Genomic DNA, 20,971 nt, shown 5'->3' with positions numbered 1-20,971 from the left:
TTCTATTTATCCTAATTTAGCAATTATGAATGGTTTGTGTGTTGGTATATGCAATTGTTTAATCAGTGTTTACATAAAAGCCTTATTTGTATGCTTTTCATTACATAAAAATACACAGTGCTTTTGTGGTTTAGTGTTGTCACTTCCTATCAAGGGAACCACCCCAGGGTTAGCTGTCTCCCCAATGTACTTCCCTATTCTTTATGGTAAGATAAGCTAACTGCCAGATGTGGCCTCACATTTAGACAAAGCAAGGACAGTAATGACCTTTGAAGCCAACTCACAGCAAGAGAGAAAATAAGCAAATTTCCCAAAATGTCAAACTACTTTTAACAACGAGCTGCCCTGTGATTGGCTACATTTTGCAACACTTGCACATACTTTATTTATTAATTATTTATTTTTTTAAAGTGACAGAACTATTTGTTTGTGCTCTTGCTCAGTGATAGCTCAAATGAAATCATTGTGTTCCATTATTTTGTCAGGGCTGACACAAGTGCTCCAATCCAGAGAGAAGGGAGTTAAGGAAAAAAGCATCAACACAGTAATAAATATTTTACCGTTGGGGCTCTCTTCGTCTATTGCAACGATGGTAGCAGGAGGACCCGATCGAGAAAGTTTACATTCTGTGAGGAACAGAAAGAAAACAGTGGTTAGCACTGACATATTTGGACTAAAAAGTTTGAAGTGTTAAACTCACTTGTAAAGTGAGACTTCATCAAGGAATGGCAGACAAGATGCTTCCCTGTTCCACATATTATGACAACCACAAACTCCTTCAGAGAATTTAATTTCGGAGGGAAAAACGTTAGCTAATTTCTTATTTCTTTCAGTCAGCGTAGACTGCAAAATGCTAGCAGAAGAAGTCAGAAGAAGTCATTATCGTAGGTTATGTGAGAATACTTTAGTTTCACAGTCAGCTGTTATGAAAACAGATGAAGACAAGTGGATTTGAATGTTACATGTAGCTAGTAACGCATTAAACACTCAAAACAGTATTACCTGTTAGTGTTAACATTTAACAAATATACATATTTGTTTTTATTTGAGAAAATATATGACTTTTCAGTTCAGTCTTTATTTAAAAAAAAAAATATGTTTTGATATTTTCTTCTTTTCTTGCTGTGCAACAAACAACTTTTTCCTGTAAAATCACTTTCCCACTTGAAATGGAAATAGACACCACACACACACACACAGAAGTGACGATGAAAACTGGAGGAGTGTGGCTAAAGGGACTGAGGGGTGAGGGATGACATGATGGAAGCAGTGTCCAAACACAACACAATCCTGATGGATGGGACTCTTTAAAGGTAAAATGAAAAAAAAAAAAAATAATAAAGTAAAAAGCATGGCTGAGATATTATGAGGATGACACATATGTGGTGATAAATAAAGGAATAGGCTTGGCCGATGCTGTACAGCCATCTCTGCGGGGTTGGCGGAGGTTAATACAACTAACACAGTGACTGAACACACAGCGAACATGAGCAGGAGAAATGAAAAGGGTCCTTACCCTCATATTGCCAATCTGCCAAAGAGAAACAGCCACATCCCATCAGGAAGGAGGGAAGGAGGAAAGGGAAGGTGGCACCCAAGGGAGTAAAGGAAGAAGGGGAAAAGCAGAGGAAAGAAATCATGAAATATAAGAAGTAGCCTTTCAAGAAAAAGGTTAGCAAGATATTAGAGCGTTCACTAATATTTTGCACATATTTCACGTCATGTGATGCCAATTGTGCAAAATAAACCGCAGAGATGAGAAATGTGCGTTTTTAAAACAGCGTGTAAAATTTAGCAACATCTAATGGTGAGGTTGTGAATATCAAACCTTAAAAGGTGCTTATTTTGTCCATTGCCCAAAATGGTGGCCAAGAGCTGACCAAATACCGGGGCTAATAAAAAACATGCAGTGAGATGATTGTACATTTGTAAATACATTTTCTCTGCTACCCCCATTCACATTAAAACAAAGCGTAAAATCATGTTTCACTTCTCTTCTAGGTAGCTGACTAAATGCTGTTTATAGCATGTCACACACTGACTCTCCATAGATCGTCTAGAAGTACCATAGAGGTATATAAAAATGGACAAAGTCTTCCAACTCCCATTCTGCAGCCATGACTTGCACCGTGACAGTTGATACCAGAAGTTCACATACATCACCTGCAACAAGGCAAACATTGGACGCTATCAGATATACTGCATTGTGCCATAATGTATATTTTGTTCTAAATTAGAATGTAATTTAGGAAATTATCAACATGTGACATCAAAAAAAGTTACTGTGACCTTTAACTTGCCAGGAAGTTTTTACTGATGTTAAAAATAAAGTGAGAAGTTGGCTCATTTTTAGACTTCCAAACAAACCGCTTCTCTGATGGATAACTAGCTATTTCTGTCCTACTTTCAGGACTTCATTTTTAAAACCAGAAGACCAGCATGTCTATTTCTATATGCAGTTCTTGACAAGAACCTCATACGCCCCCACTTTAAGCTGTATTGAAGTCAAATGAAAAATCGGAACTGGCGACCTGGTCAGGGCTGTACCACCGCCTTTCGCTCTATGTAAGCTTGGCTCGAGCTCCAACCAAGACCCTCGTGCAGAGGATAATGTGGTAAAAAAAATGGATAAATGGATGGATGATGGAAAAATTAGCTTGACACAATGTCACAAAAGCCAAATACCATTCTACCCACGTCTCTGACAGCGTACTCGCAAATCCCAAATTAGTAAACACAGATTGCAAGAGTAACACGATTTGAAGAATCGTTGAACTTTCTTTAACCTTCTGGGGGGGAAAAAAAAATGAAAGGGAGTCAAATATGAAATGTAATGTGCAAGCTTGACGTTTCAGAAAGATGGAAATAATACAAGCAAATCAGAAATGTGCTGTGCCGTGTGTGTATAAGTGTTTGCATATACAGTACACACATTCAAATTAATCTCTGTAAGCTTTTCCACCATCACATTAACTAAATCACCATGTGTATAAATAATCAGTTTGTTCTGAGCTGGAGGCTTAAAATGATGCCATTCATTGAAAAGAGCAAAGAAAGCAACGGCATTTAAGGATTGTCCTTTATTCAATGTGTCCTCATCTTCAGAATACCGGCGTATAAGAACACCCACGTTCAAGCACATGGGGTGACATTACTGCACAGCTCTTGAGGATGGGTTGGGAAAAATCTCACAGGAAGGCTGGAATCTGCTCACCTAGAAAATAGACTTCATGGAACAATGATCGCACTCTCTTCCTCCCTCCCCCTTACTCTCTACCCCCCTCATGATTAATCTTTACAACCGTGAGACACCATACATTATCGTTTGCATTCATTGCTATTGTTTCTTGTTTCTTGCTGGTGGGGGAGGTGCTATTGAATGTCCCAGAAAACACATTAAACTGTTAAGGTCCCTGAATTAGTGCTGAAAATGATTCGTTTTTACAATGCGTCATGGTGACAAGGAAGCAAAGAATGTTTCCTGAGCTTATCATTTTGCTGATGCAGGGCTTGACATTTTAGCTTTGACATTACGATTGTCCAGGATCAATTTCATTTCCCCATGAAATTAACTTGCCCATGAAGTAACCCTGTCTCCAAAAAGTGCATTCACACAACTTAACTACGTAGTCAATCTAATTTTATTGGAACAAATTTTTCCAACCCGTTCTCATTACGAGAGTGTCATATACCGCCACTCTGATACTGTCCCTCAGCAATGCCTTACAGGCGCAAAAGGTATCCTTCCCATATCTAAAAGTGACACTCAGTTCACAGGGTGAGCCAACGATAGCCACTAAAGGCCACATTATACTTCTCCGACTGCGTAATGCGTTATCCGTCTGCGTCACCACGTAGACCACTCGAGCCTTTATACTTCTGCGTCGTGGTGAAGGATAGGCGCTGCAATTTCCCGCCCGATCAGTAGGGGTCGCTGCGCAAGGTTGTTGTGCTTTTGGCTACAGTGAGCAATGGCGTCCAAGGGAGAAAGACTGTTGTTGTTGAAACAGTGGTTGTTTGTCACTTTTCTGTGTCCCGGAACGCAGTTTTAAGATAATTTGAGGCGAGAAATTGGCCATTTAGAGTCTAAACATGTGCTGTGTGCTTTTCTGAGCCTTAACCAGCCTGTGTTTTATGCCTACACTTAACCAAAACCTTCCCCCTAGAAACCCAGCAATCAGCAGCGCACCAAAAAAATTGGCTGCTAGCATACAAGGACACAAGGAGAAACTGATTTTAACCACCATTAGAAACCTCACCTAAAGGCAAGTTTCAGTGAAAGAACGTTTGCCATTGTATCTTGCTTTCTGACAACCATTTCCAACAGGAACATTGTATCTGGAAACCACTCACTCTTGCACACTTAGGTCCATAGTCCAAAAAGGCCCAGGATTGCACCCGTTCAGTTGAGGGCCTTCCTCTATATGGAGGTTCTCCCCGTGTGTGTGTGTGGGTTTTCTCTGGGTTCCGCCCGATTTCCTCCCACAGTCCAAAAACATGCAGAGGTAAATCGATCACTCTAAATTGACCATAGGTGCGAGTGTGAGCGTGAGAGTGAATGGTCGTTAGTCTGTGTTGGTTGGCAATGGACTAATGACCTGTCCAGGGTGTACCCTGCCTTGTAAGCTGGGATTGGCTCAAGCAGCCCCACAACAATGAATGAAAGAATGGATGAAGTGACACAAACTTACAAACAGAAGTAGCAGTTGACCAGCAACGCCCGTGTTTCCGATCAGCAACATTTTGATTTTCTGGACATGTGGCTTACAAAAACAAAACTGAAAAATGCCTAACGGTAAGATAAAATACCATAACCCTTAAAATGTCGTAGACTTAAGCAGATATTTTATTTTGTTTGCCTTTTGTTTCTTTTGTTTCCCTGCGTCCCCACTCGTAGCTTTGTTTTCAGTGAGAGAAAGCCTATCTGTCTTGCACTGGTTGCTAGGTTCACTGGGTTCACACAGCACAGTCTGTGTTGACCATGTGCCAGTAACTCATACAACCACACCTGTAAAAAAAAAAAATACTCAACTTTGGTGCTGGAGAAAGAGAGTTGTACAAGTCTGTACTCGGTAAATAGAGTGATGAATAAATAATTTGTCAGATAACTTGCACTAAAGACCATGTTTTCAGGGAGAGCAAAACCTGTCTCGTGCTGTCTCTATGAAGGGGGCACACAGGGGGCGTTGTCTTATATAACCACACGTTAAAAACCTTGAAATAACTATGTACACTATAGCATCCATATGCAGGTTTCAGTTCACAAAAAGAAACAACCATGTATTTTCATGGATGCATGAACCACGGAACAATAGTCACTAGTTACATCACACTCAAGGCTGGACTGTGTCTGTGTGTGCATCAGATGAGAGATGTGTATCCCCTGCATGGCTGCCTTTTCATCCTATAGTGTAAGCCGAGGCCCCTCATCTATTACTAATCAGCCATTTGTTCTCCAAGGTGCAGCTCTGTCTCTGGGTTTTCCTTCCTTCTCTGTTTCACCTCATCTGCCTCCTTCTCTCCAGCTGTCAGTGTGCCCCCACACACACACCCCTCCCTAAAATATTAAACATTAAATGGGAAGAAACTGTGGCAACGTCAAGGCTTTGATGCAAAACGACAGATGAAAAAGGTGAGATTGGGAAATGAAAATGAGCTCAGGCTAAAAACCGTGAATTCAATGAAACGCTAATTTCAGAGGCTGGTCTCGTGTGTCTGTGGTGAATTTGAAGAAATTGTGCACACTTTGTTGAATTGTAATCTTCATAAACACAAATTGGGTCCATGTAACTGCAGAACAGTCGAACTAACAAGTTAATTATACATTCTGACAGCATGTTCCAAATGAAAGAGTACACCCTTTTCTCTTCATGAAAGTTAATGTGGCTGTAAGAGATGGACTTAATTTCATTTCTGTGCTATGTATTCTTACAGATGTCACTGATTTAGACTGTTCATTGATAAGTGAACTGGGTCTCTCATCATCAAGCTTTGCCAGTGTCCCTCAACACTTTGTCCAATCAGAAGCCAGAACTCCACAATGAGGTGGTCCTCTCTGCTTGTATGTTTGTCAGTGAATAGCAAGGCACCATTTTATATTAACTTGACAAAATAATGCTGATACATGACTCAGTTTGGCGAGTTGTTTTCTTTCCATCGTTATTTCTAAAAGATGAGGGATTATGTCAAAATACTTTATGGTCATGTAAGAAACGTCATCACGATACAGTTTAAACAAATACAAATAAAGCATATTCTTACATGCCTTACACCAGCCGTCTCAAACTCAAATGACCTGGGGGCCACAAAGTCATTAAAAAAAACAAAACAAAAAAAAACATACACAAATAACTAATTGAGGAAGACAAACAAAATTCCTCAGAGGGCCACAAGTTTGGGACGTCTGCCTTACACTTTTGTTTTTCTTGTAATGTCAACATATAGGTCGGTCGCTCGTTTTTTTTACGATTGCCACAATCTCTCCAGTTGCTAAACTCTCGTTTTGAAGACTTGAGATTTGGGATTTGACCCACCACCTGCAACTTGGCAACTACTGGACATTATCAGCCATCGATCACACTATGTCCACTCGTGTGTTTTGCTTTGTCGTCCATTTGGCTCATAATTGGAAATTCATTTACAAAATGCTCTACCCGAAAGAGAAGACGATAAGACGAAAAATTCCTAAGGAGAGTGTTTACTGAGATTAATGCAAAAATATCAAGTGAGAAGTAGACTGATTTGCCCAGACATCCATTTAAATTGTGTTATCTTTTGTAACCTGTGGTTTCGCCCCCTGGAGATTAAATGATAAAATGTAAATCCCTGGGTAGATGGACTACATCCATATTGCACATACAGTCTATGGTTTGTTGCCCTCATGGTGCCATGAACCGTGGGCTAGCAGAGACTACAGAGATGCCGACATATGGGAAGGGTGTGACAAGCTTTGAGGACCGGCTAGAGAGCCCTCACACACTTGATGATTTTAGTTCAAGTGTGTGTAAGATAACAGTAAAACTGAGCCAAAAAACAAATGGCTGACAATGGCTTTAATTCCTAGGTGAGAAGAAAGTATGAAAATACAAAATTGCAAATGAAATGCATTGAAATGCAAATTCTCCACCTCTTTCAAAATAGATCAATCATATTTCCCCTTGTAAGAGTACACTTGTTGGTTTGAGAAATCCAAACAAACACGCTTCTCGTCGGTCTTCTCTTGGTTTCAGGTACTTATGTCCCTCAAGTGTGTACTTGCGCCTGCCCTCATGGTTCTCTCACCAAGCGTTCACCTTTCTTCTCCACTGAGTCTGCACTTGTGCACTCCTCACCCGAGATTTCTCAGAAAAAAAAAAAGTCACTGAAATGACTTTGTGCATGTACAAGTGAATAAATCCATATCATGCCAGGTTTCTGTCAAGCTGATGAAAAGCTCCACTGGGAGTAAAGGGAAGGGGGGGAGTGAAGCGTGCAAGGTGTGAGAGTGCATTTAATAAAAAAATAAAGTTGAAACTTTTAAATGGAGCTCTCTGTTCAGACAACATCACAGGCAATCGATAAGTAAAGCACAGTGCTTTCCAGATCCATCAAATGCATCTTTATTGAAACCTGATGTGCCTCAATCAATATCCTCTTTATTTACTATTCACCTTCTGTCTATATACATTTGGCAGGAGGAGTGAGCATGTACAGGTTGCCAAATGTGGCAGGAAAAAAATAAATAATCCCCTTTCACAGCAAAGACCAAGGAAGAAGAGAGAGAACGAAAAAGAAGTGTAACTTAAGACCACAGCAGTATCTCAGGAGTCAAAACAAGGCCAGAGGTTGTTAGAGACAGCTGTTGTTCATGCGTACAAACAGCAGACGGCTTAGCAACTGTCTCCATGAAAACAAACACATGCCACACATGCTGCTGAGGAGCTTCATGTCACAACCCCCGTGTGCACATTCACACCACTTGACCCAATCAAGCTCATACACCTGGCTGCAATGACACACTCACACATGCTAGAGTTACCATGAAATATACATGGAGAGACAGTGACTCAGTGAGGGCAGCTGGACAACGTTGCAGTGTGTGTGTGTGTGTGTGTGGGTGGGTGTGTTCTTGTACTTGCAGCATACTGAGGACCAGTGAGGGTTTTTAACCAACAAAGTGAGGTCATTTTTACGGAGTGAGGACATTTTGGCCGGTCCTCACTTTGTATTCATCAAAATCACTTCCTTAGGTTGCTATACTCAATTTTTGGTAATTTGGGACCAAAAATTTTGGGTCAAATTTTTAATTTTTTTATTTTGGACGACATAGTATAGTATGACGTTTTTGTAAAATTTTGTACGAACATTTTTGGGTCAATTTTTTGACGACAATATAGTATGATGTTTTTATAAAATTTTGGACCAAAAATAAAAAAAAATAAAAAAAATCTAAAAAGTTTTCCAGCCATTCTTGCTCTGGGGCTCCACCTGCAGACATGTTATGGTACTGCGACCAGTAGTTCTTTGTAGATGTCATTCATGAAGTAGATATTTGTAATTGTGTTGATTTATAAAGTGGAAACGCTGGTCCTCAGTATGCAGCAAGTACAAGAATGTGTGTGTGTGTGGCAGTCTGTGCTGACAGTATGTCCCTTGTGCCGAGGACCATCCTGAAACATAGAGGTGCGGTTTTACTGAAAACACTGCAACCGAATGAGGACACCAAATCCCATAGAGAAAAATCAGCAATTTTACATCATGGCATACAGGAGCTGTTGAGTCACAGCTGCTTTGCATCAGTATGTTCATGTGCTTTATTTTGAGACATCTGTGTTTGAAATCCTTTGTTTGGATTTACCTCAGTGACACAAACTTACCAAATCAGGCAGCAGCAGACCAGCAGCTCCTGTGTCTGTGTCAGCTAAAGGTGCTGATTTTTCTCTATGGACTTTGGTGCAGGAGAAGTTAACAAAATGACACACAAACCAGTCAGAGTTTTCGGTCAGAGAAGACGTTGTCAAATTGAGCTAAAGCAGAAAAAGTAATTCTTGAGGTTAAGTAGATTTCTATTAGGTGAGCCTTTTATGAAGTGTCCCCACTTGCCATTTTTTTGAGAGGGAGCCTGCCTGGCTTATACTAGTTCTTGGCATTAGTGTTAACTGATACATGCACACTTCAAAAAACAACAACAATAATTGAAATGTTTAATAAATAAATTGAAAACTACTTATTTGGCCAGGGAGTCCCCTCCAGGTCAAAGGCTGAGGTACTTCTGAGCAAGATAGAGCTGACAGTAATATATAGCCATGCTCTGTAGTTACATATTATACAACAATGCTAAAATCCTGTGTTGAATTAGCAATAAAGTGCTTTCTACTTATGACATTGCGTCATTGCATTTTCTTCTGAAGCTTTTAAATCTTTGCTTTTAAAAGGTCACATAGAGTGGTCCTGTTGCACATATATGTGAGTTATGGAGGTCTACTTACATATATTAAGTTGTTTTTATGGTCAAAATCCTCCTAGTTGATGTAAAGGAGCCGATTGAAATCTGTCCTTTTCGAAGCGCTTGTCAGTCGCGCTGTTTTTAGCCGTAAATCTCGCCCAAGAAGACAGAGAGTGTTGTGATTGGCCAGCCAGTGTAGAGCCTTCCCACCTGTGTTGTGATTGGCCAGGTATCTGGAAGTGACGTAATCTATCACGTCAGCTCTCAGAAGCGCAGCTCCCTCTCTGGAGCGGTGGATGCATTGCTCCTCATTATCAAAACATTGTTTTAACAGTGTTTAAAAATAGCTTCGTCACGACTCCCCGCCGCAGTCCCTTTATGTCTTTAAACCGGAGTCAGACCCAGAGTCAGAAGACACTGTTGCTCGTGAAACACCTCCACAACGGACGTTATTCTTCTTCTGTGGTTCAATGTACGCAACCGGATGTGCCCGGACTACCGCCCGGAGCAGGACGATCGGTTGTTCAGGAGAACCGCTGCTTACGTAACGTTAACGGGATTTTCAGTGATCTCGTTGAGCCCCGAGATTACAATAAAACACAACTTTCTCAGCAATGGCTGAACTGTTTGTTTCGAACTGTCAGGCTTCATAAACAAGGTAATGACGCAGATACACACCAAAAAAAAACAGCGATAATAGGAACTTCCGGTCTAGTTCCGCTTTAACATTTCATATCGTGCAAAATGATGCCCATGTGGTTTACAGTTGTACTTAACTGCATTTTGCTTGTGTGACCATCTGTTCAATGGTGGTTTGGCTAAGTTGCCTGGAGTCTTGATTGTGAATGGGAAAACCCAGTGTATACTGGAATTGTAGCTATGAAGCCAAATTGATATAATTTCAAGAGACATGTGTGTTGATTTAGAAAGAGGAGTTCAAACTCACTTACAAAAGGTAATGTTATATTGCTGTTAAACTGCTTGCTCTGATTATTCTGGCTTAGGTGGAATCTGAATCTGGTCACCAAGACCATATGTTGCCATTGTATGTTTCTGCAGGTCCTCAGACATGCGTGAGGTCATGTGTCCAAACCACACTGACAGTTACTTGATTACATAACCACAGATGTGCATATCAATGAGACATCCTTTTAACCATTTGTGGTGCTTTTGGTAGAAGTGAGGATATGAGGAGGATGGCAACGTGTCCTGATTAAGAACATGGTCCATTAAAAACATTTTGCAGCATAAAAACACACCAGTGTTTCTTAGATGTTTTGCTGAACTGTCTCGTCTTTCATTTGATGGTGTAATTGTGCTCAACACTATAGTAAATATGTTCTCACTTAAAGAGTAAATGAGTCTTAAGGATTAAATTCAGGATTTGAAACAGCCTCATCAGTTTTGGGTCCAGTTCTATCAAATCGGCTGGGATTTTCATTTTACGTAATTATGTGCGTGTTATTGCTCATTTCCACTGCATACACCTGTAATCAGGTAAACAAGCAGGATTCATTTAAAAGCACAGCAGGGAAACAGTGTAGCCTCTATTAATTGCACCAGTGTCAAGTTAAGAGGGTTGTTTATAATTTGACAATTAATTAAATTGTATTCATGTTTAGCGCTTCTTGCCTCTGTATCAATGAAAAATGAGTGCACTATGAATAATTAAAAATAATAATGAACACACACAACCCTAGAGCCACATCATTTCAGTCATACAAACCCTATGCATTTGCCAAAATGTCACATTCAAATGTTCTATTCTGTTCACAAATGTAACAAAAAAAAAGGGTAGCATGTTTTCTCGGACATGAGGCTGAAATATTTGAAATATCTGTTACTAAATATGCAAAGAAATGTCTCTTTGTCAAACAAACAACATAATTAATGAGGTTTAGTGGCATCACAGTGAACATATCTTGTGTGCAAGTGCTTATGTGTGGAGCATATAGAGTAGGTTTATGGTTGTATCCTATGATAAGACTCCACAGGGTTTGTAAGTTAATAACATACATAATTAAAATGAACAAAAACCTTTAGAGATCATTTTGAAAGAATATTAATTAGACTGTAAATTGAAATGTTTGAACAAACAGCCACTGTAATCATTTATGTACTGGCTGTAACCTTGTGTGTCTCACACAAGACTTGGAAATTATAGGGTTTTGCTTGGAAAAGTTCTCATGTGTCATGTCCTTTTTAAGCTTCCATCAGCAGGAACCCCCCGATCTCCACCTCTCCCTGGGGTCCGATTCCTCACCGTCCTCCCTAGCCTATCCAACCATCCAGCCTTTCATCCATCATCTATTCATTTATCCATCCTTTCCCCAAGTCCTGATCCATTCATCCATAGAGAACATAGTATCGGAGCAAAGGAAGGGACTAAATTGGAGAGGAGAGGGAAGAACATTTTAACGGGGAATGGAGAGGTGAGAGGGAGGAGTGTTGGTGGAGGAGGACAGATTGAAAGAGGAGAGGAGAGGATTGGGGAAGAGAGACAGTGTGACCTTGCGTTAGATTGATGCATCTCCAGGGGAAAGGGATTGTCCAGTCTGTGCACACACACACATCGGCTTGTACAGCTATCCTTGTTAGGACACATTGACTTCCATTTATGTGTGCAGCCAAACAAAGCAGTATCCAAAACCTTAGCCCTAAACCTATAACCCGTTCCTTAGAAATGAGGTTCTGCCTCATTAGGACCAGGTTTTACGCAAGCAAACATACAGTAATACACACTCTCTGCACATGTTCATGTTGACTGCATCACACTCTCCATTATAAGAGCACATGGCTTGTTTGTATTGTGTGAATTCCCACCATGTATCCTGAGACCATCTACTGACAGATTACCACTGTCAGCCATGTTCAACCATGTTCAACCACAAAACAGACCATCGGAGATGGGGAGGAAAGAGTGAGAGTCGGGAGAATGGATGAGCCAGAACAGTGACAAAGTGGTTATTCCCACATCATTGACCCTGGGTGTGTGTCTTCTCGTGCGTTTTTTGTGTGCGTGTGTGCTTGTTTTGTCACCTCCTTAGAAGCTTTACTGGTACAAACATCAGCTGTTTCAGGACCAATCGTCCACATGCAGTGGTGGAGCTAGACTTTTATCTTTGGGGTGGCAAGGGGGGGGGGGTATTTCAGGGGGTCCACAGACTATGACAATTCATTTGTTTCTCGACCAATGAATTGCAATAAGAGTCTCTTAATTTTAAAATGAACATACTAAGCACAGTATTTAATATAGTTACAAAATGTTTCAATAACAAAATGATGAAAATGCTCTCTCTCTGGTACTCACTCACTTAATGTTAATGTTGTTAACTTTATACCCGTGGTTTCTAGCAAAACGATCTTTTATCTGAACACAAAAGTGATTTAAACAGCGACTCATTAGGACTAGTGCTGTGAAGCGATTAAAAAAAAAAAATTGTGCGATGAATTAATCTAATTAATCTCATTTTTAATCTCACCTAAAAATGGCTGAGAAAAGCCCTCAACTTGAAGCATTTTCATTTAAATGCATTATTACATTATTGTGGCAGATCAAAAGATTGATATATAACAAAAAAAAGTGGCTTTATAAAGTAATTTATTGTTTTGACAAAAGCCATTAACATTCTGCTGTGTAATTGTCAAACTCTAAATAATTAGAAAATACAAATAAAAATCAGGTCCATATAATGTGGAGGTGTAGTTCTTCATTAGAAGTGGTTTTGTTCTGGTGGAAACAACTTGTTTTGGACAACATTTCTGCTTGTATTTCTTGAAAGTCAGTTGTCGTTTTGCTCTTATTTTGGGGCTGGATCCGTGAATCTTGGTTGTAGAGTGATAACAATGGTACCGCTGGAATCTGTAGATTCTCTGCTGTCTGGTCAACACGTTTTTTTGTTTTGTTTACATAATCACGCTGATGCTCCGGTGCCGCTTTTTCAACGTGTGCCCTGTAACAGTGTTTTCTGCTCCTGCTGTTTGATCCATCTGTGTTTTATCTGCGTTTGGTGAACATAAGAATGGTTTATATGAGCTTTTAGCTGAGTTTCTGACCTTTCTGTGAGTATGCAGCATGTCTGTGTTTGTTAAAGTTAGATATGGTTTTATGACGTTTGTGACGCTGGTACCGGGGGTACCAGCGTCACAAACGTCACCCGTAAAGAAGAGATGAACGCGATTAAAAAACATAACACGTTTAAATATGACTGTAATTAATTCATTAAATACCCCCAATTAGGACACACCGTAAAACTTTCTTTAGAATGAGGATTTCACTGTCCATGAAGTCTATTTAGCCTACTTCTCTTCTTCTTTATTGTCGTGTCGTGTTGTCCTGTTCTCCTGGCTCAACGTTCTCACTGTTCACCCACAAACAAACTTGTTATCTTCACATTGGATTACATTCTGCTGCTTGAATGCATTGCTTTTGGCACGGTGACATCTGAATAGTTAATATAGAGCTGAAACAATTAATCGTTAAACTAAATTAATCGTCAACTATTTTGATAACAGTTTTCGGTTTGAAGCTTTTTTCATGATTAAAACAAGATTTCTGATTGTTTTAGCTTCTTAAAATGGATATTTTCTTTGTTTCTTTGCTCCACACAAAGAAATCATTAAAACGGAATGATTTAGGTTTGTGGACAAAACAAGACCTTTTAGAACATCATAATGTCCAGATTTGACAAACACTGATGTTTTCAACATTTTCTGTCATTTTATGAACCAAATGATTAATCGAGAAAATAATCAACAGATTAATTGATTACGAAAATATTTTTTTTCTTTTTGTGTTTGTTTCAGATCAATCTCGCTTTGTCACCAACACTCTGACAGAGTGGCAACTGGCAGAGCTTATAGTAATACTTAAAGGTAAGAAATACAAGTTTTCCCCATCCTCAGCACATAAAGTCTGCACTACTCATAGTGATAATTTGGATAGTTATGTAATTGACTGCATTCCCATTTTGTATAGATTGTTATGAAATATAATTTCCTTTTTTTTTTTTTTTTTTACATTTTCAGAGCATGTTTATTGTAATGATAGACCTTCAATCGATTTGTGGCTTCTTGGGTCAGTTCAGGTCTGAATCCTTTTTAAATTGTTTTCTGTAATGTGAGCTATGCCTTAACCATCAAGACTTGAACAAAGAAGTTTGGAATATTTTATTATGTGCACTGATAGACTATTAAAGATCAACTTTTTGAATTATAAATGCACTGAATCTTTTCCAAATAGTAAACTTTACTAACCTAACAAAGACTCATTGTTCTTGTGGGGACCAGGAAAATGGTCCTCACAATGTCTAGTTTTAATTCAACTATAGTTGATAGACATTTGGTCCTTACTCACTCACATTTGCTCTCTTGCATTCTTCCTTAGTTTCTTAGGAACAAACATGTTAGCCTGGAACAAATATCTCCATGAGGTCAGATCCAGACCCTACACCTATGTCATGACACTGGGGAATGACAATCACCGTCCATCGGAGGCTTTTGCTGGAGAGGCTTTGGAGCCTGATTCACTGCTTAAGGCCATTGATGTCTGCTTCAAGGCATTATTTATCTTCGACATTGACTATCCAACGCAGTGTAAGTATGTGTGGGAATTCCTACAGAGCGCAGTCTATAAAATGCCAGGAGGGGAGTCCAAACAGGTGAAGTTCCTTCATATAAGAGTACTTGCATGCAAGTAGAGCAAACTACCTTTTCTAATTTAAAAGCTGTTCTTGAGGCCAACAGGTGTGTATTGTTTACTTATTTGGTTGTTGTTCGTGTTCCAGTGGCCTGAATGATGCTGAATTTGATTTTATATTGGAGATATTTTTCAATGATAAATGTTTTCCAAGATTCCAGTATTGCTTACGTCTTTATTGCATAATATATGCTTTGCATGACCAAACATAGAGTGTATTGAGTTACAGATTTGTAGTTTAACAGTTTTATATATAATATATAATATATATATATATATATATATATATATATATGGGTAGTCGATTGCAATTTATTTTCTTATAGATTGTACTGTAATCTGTTTTTATTAAGCTGGCATATTGGTTAATATGACCCAGCATTTGGGTAGAGTAAATAACAAATATATGTAGTTGAAATAACCCATATTGTAGTTAATTTGACCCAGCATTTGGGTAGAATATTTAACTCATCTGTTGGGTTAAAATGGACCAGCCCATCTTGCTGGGTCAAAACAACTACTGTTGGTCCGGTGCAATAGTGACCCAGCACTGGGTTATAAAACAAACCAAGTTGGGTTATTTTCGACCCATCATTTTTCTGTGTGTGGGCACTTAAGTGTCCAAAATGAGCTGGGGCTAAAGGTATTTTGCTGAGATAGTTAAGGTTAGTGTTACAAGCTTGAGAATAGATTAGAACTGCACATCACTATAGACTATAGTGACGTGCAACTATAGAGATGCATGCGTGTATGTGCGTGTTCCTCAGGAGTTGGTGGGGGTAAAAGGTGCATAGCCAAAGCAACAGATGTGGCAGCATCACAGAGCAGAAACATTAGGGATCAATATGAGATGGGTAAGGAGAAATAGGCAAAGATATACCAATCTACAGAAAAAAACAGTGTGATTCAGAGATGGAGGTATAAGAGGGAGGTGACAAGAGCTGATGAGATGAAAGCAGTGAGATGTCAAAGAGGGAGAAAGACGTGGGCAATCCCGAGCATGGATGAGACAGAAATGTACTCTATCTCTAGTAATAGGTGTTATCAAGTGGCTCATACTTTCTGAGGTTTTGTTTTTCACCGTCTAAAATGCAGAAAGCGATGTCAACAGTGATTTACGCTCTGGAACATTACAGGCAGGTTTTTAAATGAAAGGGGGAGAAAATATAATTTGGTCTAGACTGGAGAGCTCTGTGACAACTGTTAGACAATCAATGCAAGAGGTATAGGCTTGATGCCAGTGTGGCCCCAATACCTTCACACTATCCATCCCAGTCCTTGTGAAGGGTTAGTCATATTTGAGTCCACTGTTGTGCGAGGGCTGGATCACAAAGCAAAATGTCATATAGATATAACTTGTGTGACTCATGATGTCAACACAGCCACAAATGTTTCAACACTACGTATTCACATTGGGATGAATGTGCAGTGCAGTAAAATGTTGTTTATTTCAACATACAAAGTATATTTTTTATAAAGTGGTCAGCCCAAGAATGTTGATTTTCATGCTCCTTTTTACTAAAGCATGTCATCATTTGGAGCTAAACAAAAGACTACATGAAGAGCTGAATAATGCAACATTAATTATTCAAAACTATATTTATAAAAAAAATAAACATAGTATCCTCAATTATGTTTTTAATGGGTGCATTTTCTTAAACGACTACAGATGGGTGAGGATTTTAAATAAACATTTGAACAAAGCTATGTTCAAATGACTGGGGTTACTGGCAGCCAAATGACCCAATTTATAAATGTCCGTCCTGCCTGACAGACATTTCATACATTTTCCATAGAGGCACATCATCACATGAAACCCCTCAAAAACCTGAAACAAATCTCCCAAATTGAAAGCGAAAACCCTTGAAATTGAAAACCTTTGTTGACATTGCACATTCAAGCTGTACAGCGAAATTAGATGCAATCCTGACAGTGCCATACAAACATAATGCGCTTGTAATTATAAAAACGACAGATAAATAACTAATAAGTGAACTGTGTATGATTCAATAAAGATGACACAATAAGCAATAGAAAAGAAAACGTACAAAAGGACAAACACACACAAGCATAATGCAGGCCACAGCTTCACTTGCACATTTTGGTCCCAAATTGTGCAAACTAATGCCTTGTGGACATATGGTCCGTGTCTCACTTTGTTCCAAGAGATAATTTTGTTACATAAAAATTAAATTAATGAATTAATAAAAAAAAAAACATAATTAAGAACGTATTTCAGTTGTATGGGAATGTAATTTTGAGACACAGAGTTGACAGGTATGAGGTAGGGGTGTCACTATCTTGAATGGAAATCGAATATTGTTCAAAACGTCCTTTGAAAGCAGAGATGGAATGGAGGATATAACCACACTACCAGTGTGACATCCTGCAGGCGTGAAAAACACGAGGGGGAAAAACACAGTGTTGTGGTTGTAGCCATTGAAGCACAACTAAACGCTACCTCCTCTTGCTAACCTGAAGCTGCTGCCAACTAATAGCTGATTTGGGTGACAAAAAATCAACCGAACTCGAACCCTCTCCACATTTTGAAATCCCTGGTATGTAGGGCTCAGAACGGCGCAGAAAAATAGGCCCGTCTGTCTGCACCACAATCTCCAATATAATATACTATAATTGCAATGCCTTGACTTTAGTGAGGTATTTTTTGAGTTTTATGACATCTTAGAGTAAGCAGAGCTTCCTGTGCTGTCTTAGAGCAATCGCCTCTGGTCCGACGGTTCTCTCGCTATCGACACCCTTGCAAATGAGAATCTATCGATTGTTATCCAAGCATTTGTTTTTTCGACAACTTTACTTACAGCCACAGTTTCACTCTGAGAACTTTAGGCAGTATCCAGAGGAAAATGTGTGGTTATCTGGTATCTTGGACACTTTGGCATGCAGAGCAAACCGCCTACTTCACTTTTAGTGGACAACCTGTTCTACCTCCTGATCCACAGCCTTGCTCTTAATGTAGGGTGCTGTACAGAGCTGTGAGTGTGATTTCATTCACAGTGACACCTCAAAATTGCTTTGGAAAAGAGCCACAGTCACACTATGAACCGATATTTATTCTTTTTTTTTTTTTTTTCTAGTGCGTCATGCAGAAAGCTGGCAGGCCAGAGAAAGACACTGTGAGAGGAGCAACGGATAAAAAAGACAGAGGAGGCTGTCTGGCTATATCTGGATGAAAAAGTATTGTACCCAAACCTTTATAGACAAGTAATCCCCACACTCACACAGACACACAGTTCCATTGTCTTGCAAGATCACATGCAAAATAAACATTCATTCGCATAAAGGCTTAATAAAAGAACAGCATGAAGACAGAGACAGACACATCACGCCCAATATATGGCAACTCAAGCATCCCTCACTGATCTTGCTTTACATTCACAGATAAGTCACATTTAATTAAAGCAACCACTGAAGCACCACCTACACACAGGCTTCAAATGAATTCATGATCAGAGTCAAATACAAGAATTCCCCTCAGCCGCGGGGTTTGCATTGCACTCTTCTCTATTAGGCTTGGATGAGCCTGATAAAACTTCACATCAGTAGAGTGAACGTAACCAATTCAGGATTCAATCACCAGTGGGCAGTCCCTGCAGGATCATACCCTGACAGTTGGGACTTCCCCATTCCTCATGTGGCACAAGTTGTAACAAGCTGCACACGACAGGCATTTGAGTCATGGTAGAGAAAAGCAAAATGGCAGAAACAACTTGAGGGATTTACTTCCAAAGTAGACTTCAGAAAAAAGAAATGAACATTGCCTGACATGCAAACTCATCTCTGACAACTAGTGCTCATCAATGCTATTAGCACTGCATATGGGACCTTTAAAGCTCCCATAGAGTGGTCCTATCGCACATATAGTTATGTAGGTCTACTTGCATACAATAACTTGTTTTTATGGTCAAAAACCTCCTAGTTGCTGTAAATGAGTCTCTCTGAATCTCTCCCAAGACGGACTCCCAAGAGCTTTCCCAACTGTTTTGTGATTGACCAATACCTGGAAGTGCCGTAATTAGCACACCAGCTCTCAGAAGCGCAGCTCCCCCTCTGGAACGGTGGATGCACTGCTACTTATTATCGAAACATTGTTTTAACAATGTTTAAAAATAGCTTCTTCACAACTCCCCGCCACAGTCCCTTTTACGCCTTTGACCCAGAGTTGGACACATAGTCAGAAGACACTGTCGCTCGTGAAACACATCCACAACGGGTGTTCTTCTTCTGCGGTCCACTGTATGCAACCGGGTGTGTGCCCGGACTAGTGCCCAGAGCAGGAGGATCTGCTGTCCAGGAGAACGGCTATTCATGTAACCAGAACGGGAGAGAGATCAGAGATCTAGCTGAGCCCAAGATTACAATAACACAGCGTTCTCATCAGTGGCTGAACTGTTTGTTTCGAACCTTCAGGGCTTCATAGAAGAGGTAATGGCGCAGACACACACCAAAAAAAAAAAAAAGTTAGTCCCAACTGTGGTACTTCCATTCTATGGGAGCTTTAAATACACAGCAGGGTGCAGATGCTATAGGTTATCTACATCTTGGTTCTGAAATCACTATTATCTCTGTTAAAAAAGAAAATATAGCCATTGTTTTCTGAACTGATGATCGGATAAGCCGTTTGCCCAGCTGCCATTTTGACTACACATTTTGGTTTCAAACTGAAATAAAGTAAAGATGGTTGAGTTCCATGTTGGCTAAAACTTAGAAAGAGTAAGATGAAGGGGTCCCAGGTTCCACTAAGCAAGACTTATATTACATGATAGTAAAGTAAATGACAGAACCACTTACAGAATAAGAATAAATAACTTTGTTAGCCTTTTAGGTGCATTATTGCTGTATCAGTCAACTCGACCAATTGACTAACTGATAACAAGTATTTCCTCCTTTTTTAAGGGACATATTTTAGAACCATGCAATTAGAGAAAACAAAACAAATACAACGAAAGTATGATAAAACAACAAAAAAAATATTTTTATACAAAGTTATAAATTATTTTATACTTAACTTTTCAATGGTTTGGCCATTAATGGTGATCATGTTTTCGAAAATCAATAATCATATATTTTGTTTTAGATATGCTAACATGCAGATGAGACCCCTCACACCACTGCATATATCATCACCAGGCCATTATTCCGACGGGGTACACCCTGGACAGGTCGCTATCACATCACAGGGCCAACACACACCAGAGTGTTTGATTAACCTCTGCATGTTTTTTGGACATGCAGAAGGAAAACCTCACACAGGGAGAACATCCAAATTCCACACAGATTGTGTTAAAAACAGATGAAAAATCAACAAATAGAAATCTGGCATGAGACCCATTTGCCTCCAGGTATTTAAAAAAGCAAGTGAAGTGGCTCTCCGCAGTGAACACAACACTGCCCTTACAATAAATTATATGTTACCACTGATTTCATTAACATTATGATATTGATCAGGTATCACACATGTCATGTGTCAGTAGAGAGGAAAACAAACAGGTTAGGAGTTCTCAGCGTTTTAGCCTGAAGCTGATTTGACACACTGTGTGCTCTCTCTCAGCCTGAGATAGAGGCTCATTAAAAATCATGCTGGAACTCTTGTCACTTGGGGGAAACCAACAGTAAATGAATACAAGTCTCTTATTTTGTGACCCTGCTAATCAAAACACACTGTGCCGGTGCTTATGTCAAGTGGGGGTCCAAATCAACTGCTCATCCTGGGACTGGAGCTCATTAAAAAACAGATGAGCACTCTGGAATGCTGGGAAACTGAATATTGTCTGTCAACGACAGAGACTAGGGCTTATTAGAACATACTATTCTTGCAGATCCACCAGAAC

The 20,971-nt window shown here is 39.6% G+C and overlaps 1 protein-coding gene across 1 annotated transcript in view; it reads right to left on the bottom strand.

Annotated features, from left to right (window-relative positions):
* Positions 1 to 20,971, bottom strand: part of LOC310939461 (protocadherin-15-like) — a gene marked incomplete at its 3' end in the record, with an annotated part of 234,158 nt that overhangs the window by 207,156 nt on the left and 6,031 nt on the right. The window contains exons 2-3 of the mRNA XM_083904226.1: positions 1,517 to 1,531; positions 561 to 626 (exon numbers count right to left, since the gene is read on the bottom strand). Of these exons, the coding sequence (XP_083760352.1) occupies positions 561 to 626; positions 1,517 to 1,531 (81 nt within the window). The remainder of the gene's footprint in view (positions 1 to 560; positions 627 to 1,516; positions 1,532 to 20,971) is intronic.

The sequence above is a fragment of the Microchirus variegatus genome (genome assembly GCF_963457635.1).
Source record: "Microchirus variegatus genome assembly, chromosome: 17".
In the NCBI taxonomy this organism is placed as follows: domain Eukaryota; kingdom Metazoa; phylum Chordata; class Actinopteri; order Pleuronectiformes; family Soleidae; genus Microchirus; species Microchirus variegatus.
The sequence above is the reverse complement of the archived record's forward strand: the minus strand, read 5'-3'. Positions and strand labels throughout refer to the sequence as shown.